This window comes from Pipistrellus hanaki, assembly GCF_964339955.1.
Source record: "Pipistrellus hanaki genome assembly, chromosome: 10".
Lineage (NCBI taxonomy): Eukaryota > Metazoa > Chordata > Mammalia > Chiroptera > Vespertilionidae > Pipistrellus > Pipistrellus hanaki.
Window position 1 is genome coordinate 45,614,639 of NC_140512.1, and position 22,725 is coordinate 45,637,363.

At 44.3% G+C, this 22,725-nt stretch overlaps 2 protein-coding genes across 9 annotated transcripts; one reads left to right on the forward strand and one right to left on the reverse strand.

Annotated features, from left to right (window-relative positions):
* The first annotated feature begins 323 nt into the window (after window positions 1–323).
* KEL (Kell metallo-endopeptidase (Kell blood group)) lies at window positions 324–20,259 on the forward strand. 8 transcript variants are annotated; one of them, XM_084896993.1, is made up of 19 exons: window positions 364–617; window positions 875–980; window positions 1,256–1,397; window positions 1,627–1,803; window positions 4,018–4,142; window positions 4,440–4,586; window positions 7,478–7,540; window positions 7,636–7,824; window positions 8,066–8,214; window positions 9,301–9,430; window positions 15,776–15,886; window positions 16,981–17,079; window positions 17,330–17,407; window positions 17,836–17,936; window positions 18,119–18,229; window positions 18,400–18,467; window positions 18,657–18,826; window positions 19,181–19,276; window positions 19,979–20,259. In XM_084896993.1, the coding sequence occupies exons 2-19, from the start codon at window positions 957–959 to the stop codon at window positions 20,138–20,140; spliced, it is 2,142 nt and encodes a 713-aa protein (XP_084753119.1). In that variant the 5' UTR covers window positions 364–617; window positions 875–956; the 3' UTR covers window positions 20,141–20,259. The 8 variants fall into 8 exon arrangements, with proteins under 8 accessions (XP_084753121.1, XP_084753115.1, XP_084753117.1 ...); XM_084896995.1 differs by lacking the exon at window positions 4,440–4,586 and having other exon boundaries at window positions 324–617; XM_084896989.1 differs by lacking the exon at window positions 875–980 and having other exon boundaries at window positions 330–617.
* Window positions 20,260–20,767: 508 nt separating this feature from the next.
* LLCFC1 (LLLL and CFNLAS motif containing 1) lies at window positions 20,768–21,808 on the reverse strand (the record flags this gene model as incomplete). Its single annotated transcript, XM_084897319.1, has 2 exons — window positions 20,768–20,952; window positions 21,667–21,808. The coding sequence occupies 2 exons, from the start codon at window positions 21,806–21,808 to the stop codon at window positions 20,768–20,770; spliced, it is 327 nt and encodes a 108-aa protein (XP_084753445.1).
* Between the last annotated feature and the right edge of the window lie 917 nt (window positions 21,809–22,725).

Below are 22,725 nucleotides of genomic sequence, written 5' to 3' on the forward strand. Positions count from 1 at the left end.
CTAAGAATTTGCTAAGATGTTGGAGAATGGAGACTCTTTAAAAAGAGTTTGGGCAAACTGTGGTTTTCTTTTTCCTCACCGTGAATCATGTTTACCACTCACTTTGAGGTGAAAGACTCTAATTTGGAGAACTGACATATCAGGAAGTAGCACATGACTTATTTCTGAACATTATAAAGACAAGAGACTCTGGCAAAGGAGCCTCCCAAGGGTAAGATTGCTTGGGGAGTGAGGAACCCCCCTCCCCCCTTTGCCTACCCTGAGAAGCTAAGATAAAGGAGGAGAGGCCAGGGTGTCTCCTGACTGATAACCAGGCTCCACCCAGAGGCCAATGGTGTGTGTATGGGGACAGGGGCATCCAGTGGCAGAAGTGCCCCTTCTCCAGGACCAAAGAACGGATGGGAGAAGGAGGGGGCCATTTCCTGAATCCTACTCCTCAGACTCAACATCCAGACCAGAACCAGGAAGGAGGTGGGGAGCCAGAGAGGACAGAGAGAAGGACAGAGAGACGGACAAGCAGACAGACGGCAAGTCTCCTGAAAAAGAAAAAGAAAAAACACACCCACATTTCATTTTGGAGTCAAAGGCCTCAGCTGAAGAGTGAAGGCAGCTGCTATGTGAGAATGCCCTGCTTGCCACTGGAGGGGAGGATGTGGGAGGCTTGGAAAGTAGAAAGGAGAAGGGATAGAAGATGATAGGGGTAGGGGACTAATAGGGGATAATAGGGGTAGGGGACTAGTGGTACATCCTTGGGACAGTTTCATTCTGAAGCCCATCTGGGAACACTGCCCTGGGATGAAAATATGCATGGAGGAGATGTGAAAATGACCTGATATAACTCTCTTTAATGTACCCCCTTCCTTAATGTACCCAGCTTCCCTCTCCTCCTGCTCACTCAGTTAAGGAGGGTGGGGACAAGTGTAAGGAGACCACGGGGACTGAACCTGTTGAGTGGAATGGGGACTCTCTGGAGCCAGGAGGTAAGTGATGTCCTTGACCTGCACTGGGCAGATTTATGACACCCTTCCAGCTTTAGCATCCCACCCCTCCTGGCCTGCTTTGCCCTTACCTAAGAGAGGCAGCATCTCTTGTCTATGCATCCTCCAGGGGTGCCCATATAAGCCCAGCTAGGGAGAATAATCTTGAAACAAGGGGACCCTAACACTAACTTATTTATTCTCTCCCCTCTCCCTGTACCTTTCCTCCACTCTCCCCTTCCTTTTGTATTTTTCATCACTTGGTTTCCTGCATGCAGAGACCTCCAGAAGAGGAGCAACCCACTGAACAGAGCAGATGGTGGCCCAGGGCCAGGCGGCTGCTACTGGCTGTCCTGCTTTTAGGTCTGCTCCTTGGTTCTTCCGTCATTTTGTTCTACATCTTCCGGAGCTGTGGACCTCGTAAGCAGGATCCTGGAACCCCTAACCCCTAACCCCATCAATCCTCACTCAGTCATCTGTCCATCACCCTGAGACTCCATGCCCACTGACTTAACTCACTACTCATCCTGACCCTTCCATTAACCCCCTTCCAGGTCTCTCCTTGGTCCTCACCAGGTCTTCCTTTGCCCAAGCCCTTGGGGGAGCCCTTATCTCTCTTTTCTCCTAGCTCTGAGCTTTTCCCTCACAGGCTCCTGTGAGATGCCCATGTGTTTGCATCTCCTGGATCATTACCTGGCCTCTGGGAACACCAGAGCGGCACCCTGCACTGACTTCTTCAGCTTTGCCTGTGGAAAGGCCGAGGAAACCAGTAGTTCTTTTCAGGCCCTTGCTGAGGAGAACAAAAGCCGACTTCGGAGAATACTGGGTAAGGAATGCAGGGCAAAGATTCTCTGTGAAAATGGGTGACTGAACCTAGAACCATCATGACTCCCAAACCTGTGTGGTTGTGGATCAGCTGGTCTGCACCATCCCTAGTGGGCTTTCAGAACACTACCCAGGTTTGCATCTCTCTCACGGTACCTTTCACCTCGTTACCACCTCTGATCCATCTCTTCCAGTCCTATACTTGGTCTTTATCTAAATCCCATCCTTTTTTTCCTTCCAATTTATCTGTGATTACTCGACTGTCTCAAAGTCCTCCCTTTTACCCAGCTCCATATCCTTTGTTATCTCCCTTACATTTTCAATTTCTGTCCCATGCATGGTATCTTCCCCACCAGCACCTCCTCAGGAGCTTTTGCACTTTAATTCTTCTCTCCATCACTCTCAGTCTCTAGCCTTCAAATCCTTCTTGTATATAATGCCCCCTTGTCATGTTATCCTCTCCGTCCCATAAACTCCCCATTTCCTAACAATCATCTGTTCTCTGCTGAAACCTGGGACCATGGAGTACAAGCTGAACTTGAAGAAGTGGGATAATGGGAATGGATGATGGGAGATGAAGGTGAGAAAGAAGTGGCATAGTGAGGTATGAAGTGGCATAGGGGACTTTTGGCTGTGTGTAAGGAATGAGTTAAGATAGGCATGAATAACTGAATGAAATTAAAAACCCAGGGGGTGCCAATTGGAATTTAGGAGAAAGAAATGCATCCCTGTGCTCTCTTTATAATGCAAAATGTAGAAGTAGGCTAGCCCTTGGTGGGGGGCATGCTTTCATTTAAGGTACAAAGATTAAAAAAAACAAAAACAATAAGTTTAGGATAAATTCCTCTTTTTTTTTTTTTTAATCTCTTTTTTTATTTATTTATTTATTAGAGGCCCAGTGCACAAAATTTGTGTACTGGGGTGGGGGGTGGGGTGGTGAGAAGAGTGTCTCTCAGCCCAGCCTGCACCCTCTCTAATCTGGGACCCCTCAAGGGATGTCCAACTGCCGGTTTAGGCCTGATGTCTATGCAATCAAGCCTAAACTAGCAGTCATACATCCCTCTCACATTCTGGGACTACTGGCTCCCAACTGCTCGCCTGCCTATCTGTCTGGTTGCTCCTAACTGCTTCTGCCTGCTAGTCTGATCACCCCCTAACCACTCCCCTGCCAGCCTGATCGACACTTGACTGCTCCCTTACTGGCCTGGTTGCCCCCAACTGCCCTCCATTGTAGGCCTGGTTGCCCCCAACTGCCCTCCCCTGCAGGCCTGGTCACCCCCAACCGCCCTCTCCTGCCAGGCATCTTGTGGTGGCCATCTTATGCCAGGGTGTGACAGTCAATTTGCATATTACAGCTTTATTATATAGGGTTTATTTATTTATTTATTTATTTATTTATTTATTTAATTGATTTCAGAGAGAAAGGGAGAAGGATAGAGAGATAGAAACATCAATGATGACAGAGTACTATTGATCAGCTGCCTCCTGCATGCCCCCCACCAGGAATCAAGCCCATAACCCAGGCAGGTGCTCTTGGCCAGAATTGAACCTTTATCCTTCCATCCACAGGCTGACTCTCTTTCCACTGAGCCATACCAGCTAGAGCAGCTTAGGATAAATTCTGTTGCCTACAATGGAATGAAAAGATATCAGAAGGACTGAGGGAGAGGTGTTCGATATTAGAGGGTGGATGATTCTAGTGGATATGTGTTTGGGTTATTGTCATGTGTTTGTTTATTTTCGGGAGATCAAAGAGTGAGTAGTCTGAACTAGGGGAGCCCACCCTGTTACTTCTCTTTGTAAACCAATCATTATGAGCTTTCCTCTCTTCAATCCCTCAAAGTTCTTTGAAGTCCTAAATTTTTCTAATTTATTTATTCCCTCCTGTCTTCGATTTCTACCCTTTCTCCTTTATTCATATTTCACTCTTCCTTTTGTTCCTGTATTTTCCTCCTAATTTTATTTCTTACCTTCCCTTTATTTTCCTCATTGTCGACTCCACACTCTTTTACCCTGCTGTTATTCTTCCATCTAAGTGATCCAGTGCAAATTGGACAGTCTTCCCATATCCCCAAATTTCTTCACTTCTCCTTTCCTCTCTTTTTCTTTCCCCATGAAGCTTTCCTTTCTTTTCTATAAGCTCCTTAACTCATACCTTTACTGCTTGTCTCTGTACTGGCCCTACTTCTTTAATTAATCCATGCTTCTTTTCCAGAGGCCCCAGGATCCTGGCATCTGGGGTCTGGGGAGGAGAAAGCCTTCCAGTTCTACAACTCCTGCATGGACACAAGTACCATTGAGACTGCAGGGGCTGGTCCCCTCAGACAAGTGATTGAGGAGGTGAGACATGGGGCATGACTCTTATGGATACATGTTATGTAGGATCAATGTATGCTCAGGGTTGCCATTTTATTTTCTTAGAGGGTGGATCCCCAGGTTCTAGGAGAAAGATGGAAATAGAAATGCCCTAAGGAAGTCTTAGGACCTTGGGTGAAGCTGGAGAAAGAAGAATAGAGGTGGAGCCCTAGAGAGTAAAGAGCTCAGAGTAAAAGTCAGGAAGTAGTAGCTATCTGAGGAATGGGATACCAGTGTCAGAGATGAGACCCCTTTGCTGAGACTTATCTCTCTTCTTCCCAGCTTGGAGGCTGGCCAATCTCCGGTAATTGGACTTCCTTAGACTTTAACCGAACTCTGAGACTTCTGATGAGTCAGTATAATCACTTCCCCTTCTTCAGAGCTTATCTGGGACCTCATCCCGCCCCTCCACACACACCAGTCATCCAGGTGAGAGATGTACTGGCAAAAACACAGTGAGACCTGGGCTTGCCTAGAGTTCTAGCCTCTTGTTTCTTAGAGGAAGATTGCAGATTTGGGGAGAAAGGATAAATGTGCAATGTAGAGAAAAGACCTATCTTTATAGCAAATTATTCTTTGTGAGAGTTAGGGACTCTAGGCAAGATTAGGGGAAAGGGTAGCAAGGTCAGCCCAAGGAAGACATAAGTAGTTGTGGTCTTCCTTATTGCTTATCTGATTACCCAGAGCCTCTTACTTAGACCCCTATCTCCATTATCATCCTTTTCTTATTTACATCAAGAGCTAATTATGCTATTATCTCTGCTTAAATGCCTTCCCTGAATCATGAGGTCATCTAGTTCTTAATCTTTAGCAAAACCTTGCAAGCCTTTTTAGTCTGATCCTTACAGACTTTGCCAGCTTTATCTCCTGCCACATTCTTTCTGCCCCTTAAATTCCAAGCCATGCTCACTCACAGCTTCTCAGTCCACTGTATATATGACTTCCTTTGCCTACAACACTACTCCCCAATTCCGCATGCTCAGCCTAGAAAATGTACATATTTGTCAAATTTTGGCTTACATTATTATCTCTTCACTGACATCCTGACTTGAAATAGAGAATCAATCCTCTCTCCCCTTTTCCATGCCCTTAGTATTTAACACTGTGTTGAAGGGTGTGAGCCTTTTAAAAACCAGGCCACACCTTATTCACCTTTGATTCTCAGGACCTACACCAGGTGTTTGGTGAGCAATAAATAAATAAAAACACGGGTGTGGGGTTTGGGGGAGAGGCATAGGTATTATGGCAGGCAATGTGATGCTATATATTTGACTCCATTCTCAAAAACTTCACAGGTTTATATTATAAAAGACAAACATACAAAAAGAACTGATAATCAGTATATGGTATTCTGACTTCAGTTCCAAAGGGTGTGCTCAGAAGTTTAATGAATTTGGGGGATTAGTTAAATTCTGAAATAATTAAGGAAAGCTCGGAGAGGGGAGAATATGAGCTGAACCCTGGAGTGTGGTTGATTCATAAAGGTAAAGGCAAAGCTAAAGAACATGAAGAGTCCTTTAGCTTCACCTAAGGGGTTTTTAGGGGAAATCCTGAACTAAGAGAAAAGCCTGGGATGATGTGACTCCTCTGTGGCTTGGGATGGGATGCCATCAGAGGTAAAAATAAGCCTTAAGACATGAGGTTGAGCTGATTATTCCATACCTAAGAAGCCAGATCAAGGTGATAACTTTTGACATAATAGGAAAAAATTGCAACTGAAGTCTTTCAAATACAATGGATGTGCACTGAACTTAAGTAGAGTCAGCAGTTTGGAAGGTCAACCTAGAAGTGCTAAGGAATTGAGATGAGCAATTTTGACGTTCCAAGCTAAGATGCTTATGGTATAAATGAAAAGGAAAGGCCAGATGTGAGGGTTTAGGTGACTTTATCCTTGTGATCATGGTCCAGAGGACTTGATGACTGATTGAATGTACATAAAGGAAACAGAGAAGTTGCAAAGCGGTCCTCCCAGTTTTGATTTTGTATAAATGGGAAGAGGGTGGTTACTAACTTGAGCCTGGCTGGACTCTGGGGAGTAGAATGAGTAGAAAGAATAGACTGCTGGGGGAGCACTGCAGTGAGGAGGTGGGGGCAGAGAGGAGCAAGAATAGGCAACGAGGTAAGAGTCAGACTAGCCACAAAGTGAGCCAAACAGGACATAGGAGGAGAGCTCATTTCTGATTCTAAGAATTCTGAGCTCAGAGAATAAGAAATGAGAAGGCAGCCTTGGAAACCTACTAGAAATAACATCAGAAAGGGTTATGACAATGTCCAAGGTCATACAGAGTTTAGGAGGAAGATAAGGAAGCTGAAACAGGGATATAGATGACTTAGTTCTTTAGCTTGGACATAAAATATGACAAGGGAGTCAGGTAAATGTTTTTTTTCAAGGTCAGGGAAATGTAAATAGCTCAAGGTAGGAGTGGAATATTGAAGTTAAAAACAAACAGACAAAAAAAAAACAAAACACACCAAAAAGCAAGGAAAGTGTAGGAGAAACAATACAGAATAGAATCAAGGACATGCCAATGCAACCAAGATGAGGCAAGGAAAGTGAGCAAGCCACTTGGCTAGTATGCAAAATTTTAAAAAAATCCCTAAAACTCAGTAATCATAATAAATTGTTGTTAATGAAATTTTTAAAAAATGAAAGTCAATGGAAAAATCCATGATAAACAAAATATCAAATTTTTGTATATTGTGGATTTTTTTGGGGGGAAAAAACAACACATTTTCCCCCCAAAAATGGATTAAAACTCTATTGTAGACTTTTTTGAAAATACCTACAATTTTTTAAAAAGTGAATAAAAAAATACATTTGAATCAACCACACTTCAGGGCTCAGCTCATATTCTTTCTTTTTTTGGGGGGGTGGGGGGAATCTATGGTGAACAAAGCTTTGCTAATTTTACTCAGCATGGATTTTTAGCATTCATTTTAATTTTTAAAAATATCAATTAGGATATTAGTTAGCTTGATTACTGAATTTTATTACCTCTTAAAGTTTGCATCTGAGATGGTATCTCACTACTATACCCTAGGCCTGGCCCGAGCACAGACATGATTTCCTTCAGAACATGATTATCATGCTTCTTTCCCTGAGCACCCCCAAAACTGATTGAAATACCCACTTTCTCTTCACATTTCCCTCATCCCCTTTGTACCCAGTCCTTTCCTTTTTTTTGTACTCTCACTTCTTCTCTATGCCCTCTTCATTCCATCCCCTGAGGCTGTCTTTCATGGCACAGTCCCCATCTCCCCACACCTGTCCTCTCCTTCCTCCACACTACCCCTTTCTCTCCAGTCTCTCTTGTGTCCAGATAGACCAACCAGAGCTTGACATCCCCCTCAAGAAAGAGCAGGAACAGAAGATCTATGCCCAGGTAAGATGGAGTGGTGGACAAAAGTTTTGACCTTTGACTCTAGAAAAAAGACAGGGGCCACTAGTGCCTGTGACTGAGTGTTACTCCTCCCCCAGATCGTGCGGGAATACCTGACTTACCTGAATCAGCTGGGAACCTTGCTGGGAGGAGACCCAGTCAAGGTGCAAGAACATGCCTCCATGTCCATCTCCTTTACCTCACGGCTGTTCCAGTTCATGAGGCCCCTGGGGCTGCAGCAGGCACAGGGGAAGCTCTTCCAGATTGTCACTATAGACAAACTGCAGGTGCCTTGAACTGGGGACTGGAGGAGGATGTGTATAGGTCCTCTCTTTCAAACTTCTTTGACCTCCTTGTCTTCTTTCTCCTCATTCCCTGTAATTCCTTTCCATCCCTAACATTTTTGGCTCCATCCTTTCCCCTAACCATCCCTCTCCCCAAACCCCCTAAAACCTTGAAGGTGGGGAAACCCTTCTTCCTTCTCTCCTCCTTTTGTGTTCTTCTCAGCCTTTGTGTCTCTCTTCTAAGGAAATGGCCCCTGCCATCGACTGGTTATCCTGCCTCCAAGCGACATTCACACCGATGTCCCTGAGCCCCTCCCAGACCGTCATGGTACATGACCTGGATTATTTGAAAAACATGTCACAACTGGTGGAAAAAGAGGTGTTGAGCCACAGGTTTGTTCCAGGTGGGATCGGGGAGGTACAGGGCAGAGGAAAGAGTCTGAAGACCCAGAGGTCTCAGGAACACAGGTGACTTGTAGAATGAAGGCTGGTATGGGCCTCCCAGGAAAATGGGAGGGATTCACAGACACATGGGACAGAAAAGGTTGGGGTTGACAACACAAGAGGGAATGGAGGAAAGATGAGAGGCTTGAGGAAGGAAAATCACACATGAAATGAGGGGTACTGGTGTCTGGCAAGACAGGATTTGCTGGAATAGAACCACGCCAGTAAAATGCCTCTGAGTTGTAGGAAATTTTGGAAGGTAAGTCATGGGACTAGCTTGGCCATGTGTGTCTCATCAGCTGTGGAAGAGTGTGGGTGAGAGGAGGAGGCATATGAGAGGAATAGATGGAGGAGATAATGGTTGGGGTGCTCTGGGGGAAAAGCTGAGGCAGAGGCCATTTCTCATATGTAGAGGCCTTGTGGGAAGGATCAGGAAGCCAAAGAAGGTGGGGGACAGGAGGGTGAAGCTCTGTGTTGGGCCTTCTTCCATCCCTGATATGTGTGTGGTCACCACCTAAAGGGGCTTCTTCCAAGGACTTGGGCCCTTTTTCATAGTAACTCAGTGGCAGCAACATCTAAAGATGCTTTCTGAGGGAAACAGACAAGCATTCATGTGCATGAGCATATTTATGTAAAGGCACAAGTCAAATGTATAAAAGAGTTGCCAGCAGGGCAGACAAAGGTCCCTGATCCCAGCTTTGTTTAGAAAATACATCTTAAGACGAGAGAGATCTAGGTTATAGAAGTAGATAAATCAGTTTTGTGAAATCTTAATCCAGTCTTCATCTAGTCCAGATCTTTCTCTCCCTGTGACTTGAGAAGTCTGCTTCTTCGTCTAGTTCTTTGTTTCATCATTCTTCAACCTCACTCCAACCCAAACCAAGAAAAGCTCTCCTTTGCTTTTTCACAAACAGTTCTCTATAAATACAGAGGGAAGGGGCTTCTCCCAGGAATCCAGGTAACTTATGAGAGGGGTGACTTTGCATGAGGGATCATCAGAGCCATGAGGTGTGTGGGTCTCTTTTCTCTCCACAGCGACATTCTGCAGAGCCAAATGATCTTTGGGCTGGTGGGGACCCTTTCTCCAGCCCTGGACAGTAAATTCCAGGAGGCACGCAGATCCCTGAACCAGAAACTGCGGGAGCTGACTGAACTGCCACCCGTGGTGAGGACAGGAGGGCATGAATTGTCCCAGATTGGGGGCTAAAGGAGCATCTGTCATTTTGAGGGGTAAATTTTGGCCTATTCCTCTCAGGTAGGGGACACGAGAGTAGATGCCTCTCAATGTCTGGGCTTTCCATGGAAGCAGACAGGTTTGGCATGCAATGTTTACCTTGAGAATTGGGGTACCAAGTTCCAGACCTTTTAGACACACATCTGGCTATGTCTAGCCTATGGCCTTTTGCTGAGTGTTAAAGTTTGAATATAGAGCTCTAAAATTATTAAGAACTGCTTTTCCTTTGTCATCTCCCTTAAACTATTTTCCTAGCTATCCTGAACTCTGTGACTTGAGGACAGGATGAGAGACAGTTGTAGCTAGCAATGGCTTTTCCTTTGTCTGGTGATTCCAGTGTTTTTTTCTCATATTCTTCACAAAGAATTCATCTCTGACATCCAGTGGTATCTGTTGAGTCACACTATAAGCTTCGTGGTGTAAATACTGATGTATCTGAAGAAGAGGCTGCATAGCAAACACACTTCACTAATCAAAGTCTACAGTGTTAGATAAGATGTGGAGACACTTCTTTACTGAGCACTTTGAAATCTGGATTGGACACATCCAAATGCAATTAGAGGTATCTAGTATGTTAGAGACACCCCAACCTCTACAAAGGCCTCGGTTTAGTCTTAAAAATCACTGCATTTTTGTGGTTTTTTTTTTCTCCTTAGTAATTTATGAACCATTTCTCTGCCTTGAAGAAACTCACTGCTTTGGCAACCAGAAATATCTGTGGAATACAAAGAGGAAAGATGTATGCACAGGGTACTGGAGTATATTTATTGCTTATTGAGAATTTATAATGTGCTAGACATTTTTGTAAGTCCTTTAGATAGATGAGCTGGTTTAATCTTCTCAAGTTTTCCCTGAGTTAGACACACCATTTCGTCTCTGTTTTATAGACAGGGAAATTTAGGCACAAAAGAAACTTGATCAAGGTAGTACACTGAGTAAGTTGATAGAGCTAAGTAAGATTTGAACTCCATCAGTCTGACTCCAGAGTTTCTGTGATTAATCATTGTGATAAAAACAAAACGAAACAAAAAAACTCTTCTTAGTACTTTCACTTAAGACCCCAAGTAGGTTCCTTCTGCTCAGGCTTCTCTTGACTCAGATGAAGAAGAACAGAGTCCTAACTCCTATTAGTTGGGGTTGCTACAAATCCCTGGCAACAGATTCCTGTAAATTCCAGAACGGTGTCCTGATGGCACGTCTTGAATGGTGAAAGAGTGCCAACATTGAAACTCACACTTGAACTCAGAAGGCTTACAAATGGCTAAAATTAGTATCTATCTATCTATCTATCTATCTATCTAAAATCTATCTATCTCCTATATGGTATATAGTTATTTGTGGATTGAAAAGCTGAATGAAGCTCTACTAACAAATGGTTGTGGTTGGGGAAGCCACTTCACCTCTTTGAAGCAACAGTACCAAATATGACACATAATAATAACAGCTGATACACAGTGTGTACCTACTGTTTTTTAGTTTCATTGCATGCAACTTTTAGCATAAATTGTTTTATTTAATCCTCCTAGAAATACTCAGAGGACCTCAGGAAAAACAAATATCTTTTACAAGACATCACAGCTCATAAATAAAGAAACAGACACCAAAACAATGTGCCTGGCTCACAGGGCCATGTTTTTAATCACATACTGTGCAAAATTGAGAAATAAGTGGGTGGTACAGAAATGGGTTCTTTCTATAAAGGTCAAGAGAGTAAAATGTTTGGCCTTATGGTCTATATGGTCTGTGTTGCAACCACCTAACTCTGTTCTTGTACAACAAATAAATGAAAGGGCATAGTTGCATTCCAAGGAAACTCTGGTTAGACAACAGATACTCTTGGAGTTCCCAACAGGGAGAGACTTGGGTTTGTTTGACAGAACAGCGGGATCTCCACAAAAGAGGAAGGATAGAAATAGGTTCTAGAGAATTGAAGTTTTCTGACAAGAAAAGGCTATTATTTCATTGAGACAGGGCATGGGATAGGCTGGCGAAAATGTAGTGTAATATGACAGATCCTCTTGGTAGCTCTGGTTGAGAAGAGCAGGATGGATTATGCCTGCTGCTTGGGGAGTATGCCCAAAAACTTGAGGATCAGCAAGGAGCCAGTGCAACTGGAACAGAGAATGGAAATGAGATAACAATAGGGACAAGTTCAGAGAGCATAAAGGGCCTGAAAGGTCACTGTTGAGACTTTGGCTTTTCTCTGCATGAAAAGGGGTATATAGGATTTTTTTGTTTTATGTTTTAAAACAGGTGAGGAACCATTTTTTTCTTTTTTCTTTTTTATTAAATTATTATCTGTGTACATATCTTACCATTGCCCCTCCCTCCCATACATACCCTCCCTCCCCAGAGTTTTGTGTCGATTGGTTGTACTTATATGCATGAATACAAGTCCTTTGGTTGATCTCTTATCTCCCCCAGATCTCCCTACCCTCCCCGCTGTAATTTGACAATCTGCTTGTTGCTTTACTGTCTCTATATCTATATTTTGGTTCATCAGTTTATAATGTTCTTTATTATCCATAAATGAGTGAGGTCATGTGGTGTTTCTCTTTCATTGACTGGCTTATTTCACTCAGCAAGATGTTCTCCAATTCCATCCAGATTGCTGCAAATGATAAGAATTCCTTCTTTTTTATGGCAGCATAGTATTCCATTGTATAGATGTACCATAGTTTTTTGATCCAATCATCTGCTGATGGGCACCATTTTTGTCTGCCCAGGGCCATTTGGATGCTTATAACATCATTCATGGGCCATAAAAATTATCAACTTAAAAATTAGCCTTATTTTTTTTAAATTAAAAAGGAAGGGGGAAAAAGTAGCCTTCTATATTTGGTCAAACATTTAATTAACTTGTCCCTAATGCCTTGCCAGGGCCAGACCAAATGATTTCACTTGCCAGATGTTTCTCACCCCTCATTTTTTTAAAAAGTAAGTTCAAAGTAAGCAACAGGGTTTCCTGACAGATGCATGGTATAAGTCAGACACTACCAAGGTTTAAGCCTTAATTTGATCTGATTTATGATTTTTAAAAAAATGTGTTTTATTGATTTTTACAGAGAGAAAAGGAGAGGGATAGATAGTTAGAAACATCAATGAAAGAGGAACATCAATCAGCTGCCTCCTGCACACCTCCTACTGGAGATGTGTCCACAACTAAGGTATATGCCCTTGACCAGAATTAAACCTGGGACTTTTTAGTTTGCAGTCTGATGCTCTATCCACTGAGCCAAACCGGTTAGGAAAGATTTATGATTCTGTTCTATGGTTATTAAGTACATATTTCTGGCCATATTCTTATGAATGCATTCTATTTTATTGTGTCCTTAATATATAGTCAATAAAATGGCTATTAATCCAGGTTTTATTATATTTGAGAAGCTGAATTTGAGGAAGTAAAAGTAGGACTTTACATTTGTACCTGTTAAATGTGAACCATTTATGTTCAGCCCAGCTTCCCAATGTATTCAGGTAATTTCATCCTTCTCCCTCCCCACCCCCCCAATCACCCATTACATTGCCTTTTTTTCACCCACCTTGGGTCATTTGCATTCTATAGTATATCTTCATCTAGACTACTGTTAAGATCTTGAAAAAGGAAGAGCATCGGGTCAGGCTTTTGAAGACCTGGCTATAGGTCCATCCATTCATTTATGTAGCAAATATTTATTGAGCACCTGTTGGATACAAGACCCTTCTCTAGGAACTTTAGACTGCAGTGAACAAAAGAGACAAGAATCTCTGTCCTCAGACACTTATAATGGATAAAGAAAGATTTTTCAGTAGTCCTGGTCAGGGAAGTTCATACAAACTTGGAGTCATTAATTTTTAATGTTTTGTTATAGTTCAGCCAGTTGAGAATCCACTAAAATTATACTATCATCCAACATAGATTTCTCCAATCTAATTCTCAAGAATTTAATTTGTGGTTTTACCAAATGCCTCCTTGAAATAAAATTAATGCCAGTGGGGTAACAGCTTAGAATTCAGTGTTTTCAATGGATTCTTTTACTTCATCTTTTAAACAACTCTATAATGAAGTTGGAACAGATATCTGTCTCACTTTTGTAGCTGTGTATCTGAAGTACCAATGTTTAAGTTAAACATCAATATTTAGTAAATGCTGAATTCTCTGTTTGGAGGAGGTATTGAGGTGATCCTAGAGGATGCATCTAACCTATTGATGTGTTTTGTTGGTCTTTAAAGTTTTTATAGATGTTTAATTCATCACCAGCATTCAAAAATTAGGAGATGGCATGCCAGTAATCTGATTTTCAGCCCTTTATTGTAAATGTGAAGCTTGTGTATTGCTGGGCTCGCCTTCTCTAGGGCAACGGCTGACTACAATTCAGCCCAGACTGGACATGTTCTCTCCCATTTGCCAATACCCCTCCATGTCCTGTGGTTCTGATGTTGGATAGCTTCTCTCAGTATGTCACCTCATGACTCCTATTTGAGTTTGTGACTCCTGGCTTGAATTATGTCCTCAGGTGATGAACCTGTTAACGACAGAAATCCCTATTATTTTGACCTTGTTTGTGCTCAGTGATCCTACGTTAGACCTTAGTCATTGCACATAATTTTCCAAGTGTTAAAAAATAGTCAGTTTAATGATTTCCAGAGTTGCACAGGGGTGAGCAAAGGGTAGTCTGAGATGGCATCTATACTCTCCAGGAATCAGGTCAAGACCTGCCATGGTCCAGACTATGGAGACAGGCATGGAGCAGGCAAAGGCTGTTGGGGAAAGGGGCAGAAGCCAGAGAAAGAGATCAGGGAACAAGTCAAGAACCAGGAGGTATGAAAAGGGGAGGCACCATCAAGCACAAGTCCAATGCTGTTGGCTGCTGTGCCAGCAGCCACCCAAGCTTGACAGAGGGAGGCCTGTGGAAGATGGACCTTGAAGATGGTCAGAAGAGCCTGCACTTCACCCAGTCATTTCACTATCAGACCCGGGTTTCCTTTCTACTTGTGTTTGCTTTTCAAATTTGTGTTTCAGCACTCCAACTAATATACTAGAGAAAGTGTCTTTGTGCCTTCTCCTCACAAAGTCCTTAGCTGGCCTCATAGTGAGGGGACAAGAACACACAATGTGGGCAACCAAAAAAATGATAGATGTTCTAATAGACAGACTCTTTCTTCACGGAAGACAATGCTGGCCTTCTCTTTCTGGTCCCTCTTTTGTGGGAGCCCCATAAACTCTCTCTCTTCAGTCTTAAGGCCAGAGAGCTTAGTGGCAGCCTAAGAGGAGATCTAAGTGGAGTACATAAGTTATAGGAATGAATTCTTGTGACTTCACCCCACAATTTATTAGCATATTATCTGGTTTTTCAAAGTCTCAGCCCAGCTTTCCCGTAGGCCAGCTCTCATATTCCTACTGTGGTCCATTGGCCATGTTTCGCAGTCTGCTGTGTGTCATCTCTGGGCCTTCCTCTTAGTCAACTTTTCAAAACCATCCAAGTCCATAATCAAAACATCCCCAGCATCCTTTTTTTTCTTTTTCTTTTTTTTCTTATTCTTTCTGTCCTACTGTTAAAAATTACTCCAGCTGCCAAGGGCCTCTTGAGTTTTCATCTAACCATCTCTCTGGATTTAAGGTTGAAGATGTCTCTCTATTCATCCTATTTTCTCTTCATTTCATCTGGCTTTGGCTGCAAGTTTCTTAGCTTTCTGAATTCACATTTTTAGTTTTATCTTTAGTATTATTTTTCTATCAAGGTTCTCTTATCTGAACCTCAATAATTTTACTCTGATAATTTTCTTCTTTATAAGACAAGATCTTGCCATATGATCCATAATAACCATTTTGAAAGTGGGGAGGGTGGTAGAAGGGAGAAATGACATTCTCTAATTTGCATTTTAAGCAAAAAAAAAAAATGTGGGAAGGGAAGTCATTGTTGGGTTACCAAAGCAGTGCCTGTGATAGGTGGGGACAGGGTGGCCAAGGACCTGAGAGGTTTCCAGGAGCCTTTCTATCCTTCATAAGGATACTTCCCAGAGACCTTGCTTTCAAATTCAGTAGGCAATAAACAAGTATGATTTGCCCAACCCATGCTTCTGAGATTAATCTTGGAGAACTAAGCCTGAGTTACCTAAGTAGCAATGAATCCGTGTATACCACCGAAAGGGATAAGAGAATAAAGTGAGACAAACCCAGAATGTCCAGAAAAGAGTACAGTCTCTGTTGGGAGGAGAACTAGTTAGGATTGGCCTGGGAAAACAGATGAGGAAGACCCTTGATGGGAACATCTTATTCCAACTTTGTCCCTGTAGCCCGACCACCCTCGATGGATGAAGTGCGTGGAGGATACTGGAGACTTCTTCGAGCCTACCCTGGCAGCCTTGTTTGTTCATGAGGCCTTCAGCCCAAGCACCCAAAGTGCTGTATGTGAGGGCTCTTCCCCAGCCCATGCCCCTCTACCCCTCCCTACCCCAAATACCCTCTCCTAATTCTATTGACTGTGTCCTTCTCAATTGTTTGTGTATTTAAGGAGTCAGGCAGTCACAGAGAGAGAGCCCAAAGAAGGACATGTTGTGTCCCCAGGGTTTATACAGTTTAGCTATGAGACATAAAGGGTACATAACATGCACTAACTTGAACAAGTTACCCAATTTTCCTGCTCTTGTGTTTCCTCAACCAGAAAATGAGAACACTGAACTCCATGACCTCTAAGGCTACTCTCTGTTTATGATTTTTTAACAGCACATGAAACATTAGGATGGATTGATATAATCTTAAGAAGTGAAAATAAATAACTACTGAATACTTTTGAGTACCTATCATGTGCCTGGTACTCTTGTAAGAACTTCCTTTGAACTACCTGAAGTACAAGCATCATCCTAATACTTTAAGAACTGAAGCACAGAGAGGCTTGCCCAAAGCTACCAAATAGCAGTCAGGACTTGAACTCAGGTTCTGATATTGTCACCCATCTTCCTCCATTAAGAAAAGATATACAGGAGATGGTAAATAGCAATAACTCTATGGTCAGGTTGTAAAGCTAGTGGGACTTCAACTTGTTGGGATACTGAAAACCCTAGGAAGAAGGAAAAAGGAAAAACATGCCTTAAGAAAAAAGGTGTGAGGGAAAAAAGGAGAAAGAAAGGGGGTGTGAGGACAAGAGTTCCTGAGAGCAGAGATAGTCCTCATCCTCCCTCCACTTTCTGAGTGGATTGCCTAGCCCAGAGTAAAGATGGGGTCTCCCTCCCTTGGCAGGCTGAGATCTTCCCAAGAAAGACATTGTTTTACCTGTTGACCCACAGGAGTGGCCAGCTCCCACTTTCCCTTTCTGTCTCCACAGATCTTTCTGAGTTTTTGGCCACCTAGGGATTACCACTTTCCACTCTCTTCCTGAGCTCTTCCCCCTTCTCTGGCAGCTCCTCAGGACCAAGGCCTCTAGAGGCCTGGGATGGGCAGGACCCAAAACCAAGACTGGTCCTCATCCTGTTTCTTTATCCCTGCCCCCTCAAATCCACAGGCCATGGATTTATTCACTGCCATAAAGGATGCTCTCATTACCCGCCTCAGAAGGATTCCCTGGATGGATGAGGAGACCCAGAAAAAGGCCCAGGATAGGGTGAGGCTGGGGTAAAAGATAGGTTGATTATGTGTGGAGGTGGGTGGGGTTGGGATGGGGGAGGGATTGAGTATTGGATCAAGTGATCACAGTGGCTGGAGGAGCGTACCCAAGGCATAAGGGTACCACCACCATGTGGCACACATACCCTAGTGACATTAGGAAAGGTGGGGACAGGGTAGTGAGCAGGAGAACTTCCCTTTGATAGATTCAGGGTAGCTAGATTCCTTCTACCTGTGTCTCTCCCCAGGTCACCCAGCTACAGGTGAAGATGGGGGACCCAGAATGGGCCATGGATCCAGCGCTGGCCAGACAGGAATACAGTGATGTGGGTCCCTGCCTTTGACAGCTCCACCTTAGTCTTCAACTTCTTCACCCCCCTGACCCACCCAAATAGATTGTGGCAGACAATCTATTATTTTCCTTTGGTGATCTGAACCAACCCCTTCTTGCCCTCCTGCTGGCTGGACTTTATGGGCAAGATACTGTAGGTCTTGCCAGCAGAGGAATGAAACCTTTTCAGGTCATAATGTGTGTGTGCACACATGCACATGTGCATTCTTGAGACTTGCCTGAGGGTGTTTATCTGTGTGGCGACACATGTGAAGCCTATCTAGCCCATGTGTGGTATGGTGGTGTGCTGGTTTCCACTGTACTGGGGATGTCTGTGTGTAGGGCTAATCTGTCTGGGTTCAAATGTAGCCATCAGGGTATGTCAGGGTACATGTATATTAGTCACCTCTTGGCTCCTTCCAGGTACACCTTGGACCCAATTTTCTGCAGTCCTTCCTGAGTGGTATTCGATCCCGCCAAGCTAGAATTGTCCAGAGCTCATTGCGGCCTTTTCCCCACCATAGGTATGAGACCAAAGGAGATACAGACACTGCATCCCAGAGATGTACATCCATGATTAGCAAGAGAGCAAGCTAGGGGCTCAGAGAAACACGAACAGTGACAGTAATTGGGGGCAACTACATATATCTTGTGGGGGGAAGCAAATAAATGATGGCATTGGTATTCATTTGTACTCATCCCACAGGTGGCAGGTGGCCCCCTGGGGGGTCAATGCTTACTATTCAATAGCTGACCACATGCTGGTCTTTCCAGCTGGACTCCTCCAACCACCATTCTTCCATCCTGATTACCCCAGGTATGGGCCATTCCATGAAGGAGGGCAGGATGTTTCCTGAGAGTGATGAGCAGCTGTGGCTGGGGAAGTGGCGGGGGTTGGGGGGTGACAATGGATGGGACTTGTGGTTGGAGGATTAGGGTTAAAAATGTTGACGGGTTCTGGCAGTAAGATAAGCCCTGTCTCTTTAGGGCCGTGAACTTTGGCGCTGCTGGCAGCATCATGGCCCGGGAGCTGTTGCACACCTTTGACCAGCTCTGTGAGTATCAGTGGACCATTGGGGGGTGGGGTCATTGAGAACACAGATGAAGGCCCCCAAAAGGGCTCTGGGTGGGACAGTCCTGAGCCTTTACAATGCTCTGGGGAGCCAGCCCGGCCTGTGATACCCCCATGTCCTCACCCTTGCACCATGCCTCAACATTCCATTCCCTTGCCCTTTTTTCAACAGTACTCCCTGGGGGCTGCCCAGCCTGTGATACCCATGCCCTAAAGGAGGCGCTGCTGTGTCTGGAGCACCACTATGCTGCCTTTCCATTATATGGTGTAACTTCCTTTAATAGCTCCCACACGGTATTGGAGAATGCTGCAGACATCGGGGGGCTGGCGATAGCACTGCAGGTAACACATCCCAAAGGTCAGAATCTTTTTTCACTAACAAAATTGACACCCTATCCCTGACTTTCCCTTCTGCTATCTCTCATGCATACATAGTTGCAAAGCTTTCTGCCCATCACATCCCAACTGAACGATGTCCACTTGGGGATCCCCCTCCAACCTAATAGATCCCTCTTTTCTAGGATAACCATAGATTTTGTCACAATTACATTTCTCCTGGCTCAGACCTGTCTGTCAGTGCAAAACTTGAGAAAGGGGACTATGAACTGGTTTGGGGTTTTGTGTATAGGGCATCAGACCCCCAAATGGCACATGTTGGAGCCTAAGGTCTACTTTTCATCCCACCCCCATATCTAGGCATACAACAAGATGCTATTATGGCACCGTGGGGAGACCACCCTGCCCAAACTAGGCCTCACACCCCAGCGACTCTTCTTCCGAAGCTATGCCCAGGTAGGTGGCCGCCATCTCCCATTATGACATACTCCATGTCAGATAAATATCCTATTGGTAATGCTTAAAGAATCTCCACCTCCTGATACACATTTCCCCAAGTGCTTCCACCATTGGCACAGATGTCCTTTCATACATGCCCCCTTGGGCCCATCCTTTCATATTATCACAGATATTTTTCTGCCAAATTTAGCATCTCCTTCAAAAAACAATACAAAAAAAATCTCTACTTCTAAATCCCTCCCTGGAATGAGCTCAACTCCCCCCCTCCCCTTATTTCTTTTCCTGAAAATACAAACCCATGAAAAACAAGTCTTGATAGATTATCTATAGGCTACATTTCTCTTCAAAGATGTCACCCCCAAGTGTGAGCCCCTAAGTACCACGTGTTCCCTCAATACACTCTGCCCTCAATTCCTCAATATACTTAAAAACCTTGTCACAGAGTTCTTCCAATAGACCTCTCAGTCACTGACAAGTGGTCTGATTCCACACATGGGGCCCTTCCCTGAATGCCTAGTGCCAGGTTAAATGACCTACAATTGGAAAATGCTCTTCCTCTCTTCTCATGGAACTTGGTCATTACCATCTTTGCTTGTCTTTGTCTGCTGTTCCTAGTACCATCTCGTCACCAGGTCTTGCCTACTGACCCTTATCTATTCTGGTTTACTCCTTACTCTCTGTGAACCTGTTTCTTCCTAGGTGATGTGTAGAGAGCTCAGCACACAGGATTCTCAGGACACTCACAGCCCTCCTGCCCTTCGAGTCCATGGGCCCCTCAGCAACATTCCAGCCTTCGCTAGACATTTCTACTGTCCACGTGGTGCCCTCCTGAACCCCTCAAAACGCTGCCAACTCTGGTAACCTGGCTACCAAAGAGACCTCAATACACATGTATCAATATCTCCCTACCCCATCCATGAAATCAGGGTAATGTCTCCTCTCCCCTTTTCCAAAAATAAAATCTGGCACTTGGCTTCTGCCTATCTCTTAATGACTCTTTCCTGATTTGTGCTACCTAAAAAGTCAGAAAAGATAAAGGAGAAACTTTGAAGCAGAGTTCCACAGACATAAGAAAAGGAAAGAACCAATGATTGGTGAACCAATAGGTCTAAAGGTCAGAGGTTGGGTGATTAAACAGACTAGTTCAAGATAGGAGGGCTCTGGTTAAGTCTCAGGAATATGGCCCCCAATTGTTTCAGGATTTTATTGCTATTACTTTTATTGTAGCTATCTCCTCCCCCTAATCTGCTGTGCTGAACAAAGCCAGAAGGGGCATGGAAAAGAGAAGAGCATGGGTCTGGTGTATCTGGCCCTGAAGGATGGAGCTCAGAGCAGGGGCAGTCAAGGGGCAGGACACTGTGTGTATGTCTCCTTGGGAGTAGTGACCTGAAGCCCAGGGGAGAAAGGGTCAGTAAGCTATCATGAAACCGAGGTAGATATCCAGGTCCTCATCCAGGAAAAAGGCCACCACCTCATCTTCAATGTCTCTTATAAAAAAACCAAGACACTGGCCACATTAAAGCACAAGGCTAGGTCGAATAGGTGGTCACGAACAGCCGTGTTCTCCATCTCTGATGTCTTGTCATCCTCTTGCTCGACCATGTTCGCCTCCTGCCACATCTCACCCACTGAGGAGGCCACAAAGTACTCTTCGAATTGCTCTTGATTTTGGTCTGGAACAGGGGAGGGGAAGATACTGAAACACTGATCCTAACCTGCCCCTGTACAGTAAAGGGGAATAAGTTGGAGAATATGGGGAAAGTTAGGTCCTGGGGCTTTTTACTCAATTATTCATATCCTTGTCCTTGACCAGAGAGGAGTCCCTTCTGGGACTCCTTCTTATCTGTGTGAAAGCACAGCTCCAACCCCACAGCACAAACACCCCATTTCCAACCCAACTGTGTTCTCCAAAGTATTACATCATTTGGGAGTGAGGGACTACCTTAAAAAAGAGTGAAAATGAAAGATCTGGGAGATCCCATCTGGGAGTACCTTATCTGTGTGAAACCACAGCTCCAACCCAACAGCACAAACACCCCATTTCCAACCCAACTGTGTTCTCCAAAGTGTTACATCATCTGGGAGAGAGGGACTACCTCAAAGAAGAGTGAAAATGAAAGATCATCTTCCCAGACAAATGCATGTATGCTGATACTCATGAAAGCTCCATGCAATTTTCACGGGCCTAGAGTATTTCCCTGAATAGGGCTCTCCCCTCCTCTCTACCCTTTCACATGAGACCTTCATACTACTATAGTAGGGAACCTGGGTATTCTCCCACAACCCAAACCTATCTCAGATTTCCCTCTGGCCTGATAAATCATCTGGAAGTGACTGCAAACAGATCTGTCCCTAGCCTCCCGGGGTTGCCCTCCTTTTCTACTTACCTGTAGAGGGTATTTGTTCTTTCTTACTCCTCTCATTGGGGCCTGGGCTCCATCCCTGAGGCTTTACCCCCTTTACCCACAGCATCAGTAAGATGGCTGCCAGTAATGCTGCTCTGAGGAGCTGGGAGCCCAGGGAAGTCATGGATCTGCCCATCCACTGTTGTGGCCTTCCCCACACCCCAGTGCCCAGCAGGCTCCCTGCCACCTCCCTCCCCTGTCCCTGTTCTACCCCTTACCCCTTCCCAGCACCGTTTTCTTCCCTTCCCTTCTATAGGACCTCTGACATCACGAGTTCTGTGATATCACAGCCATGGGCTGACTCATTCCAGTTCACTAGAGAGTTCCATCACTGGGCAAGAGAGTGGAGGGTAATCAGCAGGGGATGACCAAGCCTTTGAGCATGACTATGGAGATCAACACAGATGACTTAAGAGTTTGCGAACTGTTTTCATATCCATTACGTTCTTACAGCAGCAAGGTTTCAAAGGAATAATATCATAATCCCATTTTATAGATGAGGCTACTGAAGTTCACAAAATAAATGACTCACCCACTCACGATCACACAGAAAATAAGGGGCAGAGCAGGATTGTTGAATGTCACAGCTTCCCACTCTTCCATGCAGCCTGTCTCAAAGGGAAGTGGCTTGCATAGGATAAGCTGAGACCAGATGCCTGAAATAAAGATCCTCAAGTTCTGGGCTGTGCTTAAAACTCCGGTCCATTGAAAATGAGGGAGGGAAAAGAGAGAGATAGAGGATGGAAAAAGAGTCCATCTGGGCCGTGTGTGTGTATGTGTGTGTGTGTGTGTGTGTGTGTGTGTGTGTGTGTGTGTGTAAGAAAGAGAGACAGGGAGAAAGAGGAAGACAGACACAAAGGGAAATAGGACTTACAGAATGCAGGGTATCCTGGGCCTTAGTTGAACCTATTCTCTCCTTCCTCCTCCTGCCATAACTGTCCTCATTCCTAGACTTTGCCCTCTTGTACTGATAGACTGGAATAGTCTTTTCTCTCATTGTACATCCTCTTGTACTTTTATTTTTTATTTTTTTAAAATACA

Excerpts from the sequence above, each read along its gene's own strand:
- KEL (XM_084896989.1), top strand. The coding sequence starts at position 399 with ATGGGAGAAGGAGGGGGCCATTTCCTGAATCCTACTCCTCAGACTCAA. Across the intron at positions 1,804-4,017 it reads CCGACTTCGGAGAATACTGG|AGGCCCCAGGATCCTGGCAT; the intron begins GTAAGGAATGCA and ends CTTCTTTTCCAG. Across the intron at positions 19,277-19,978 it reads TCTTCCGAAGCTATGCCCAG|GTGATGTGTAGAGAGCTCAG; the intron begins GTAGGTGGCCGC and ends GTTTCTTCCTAG.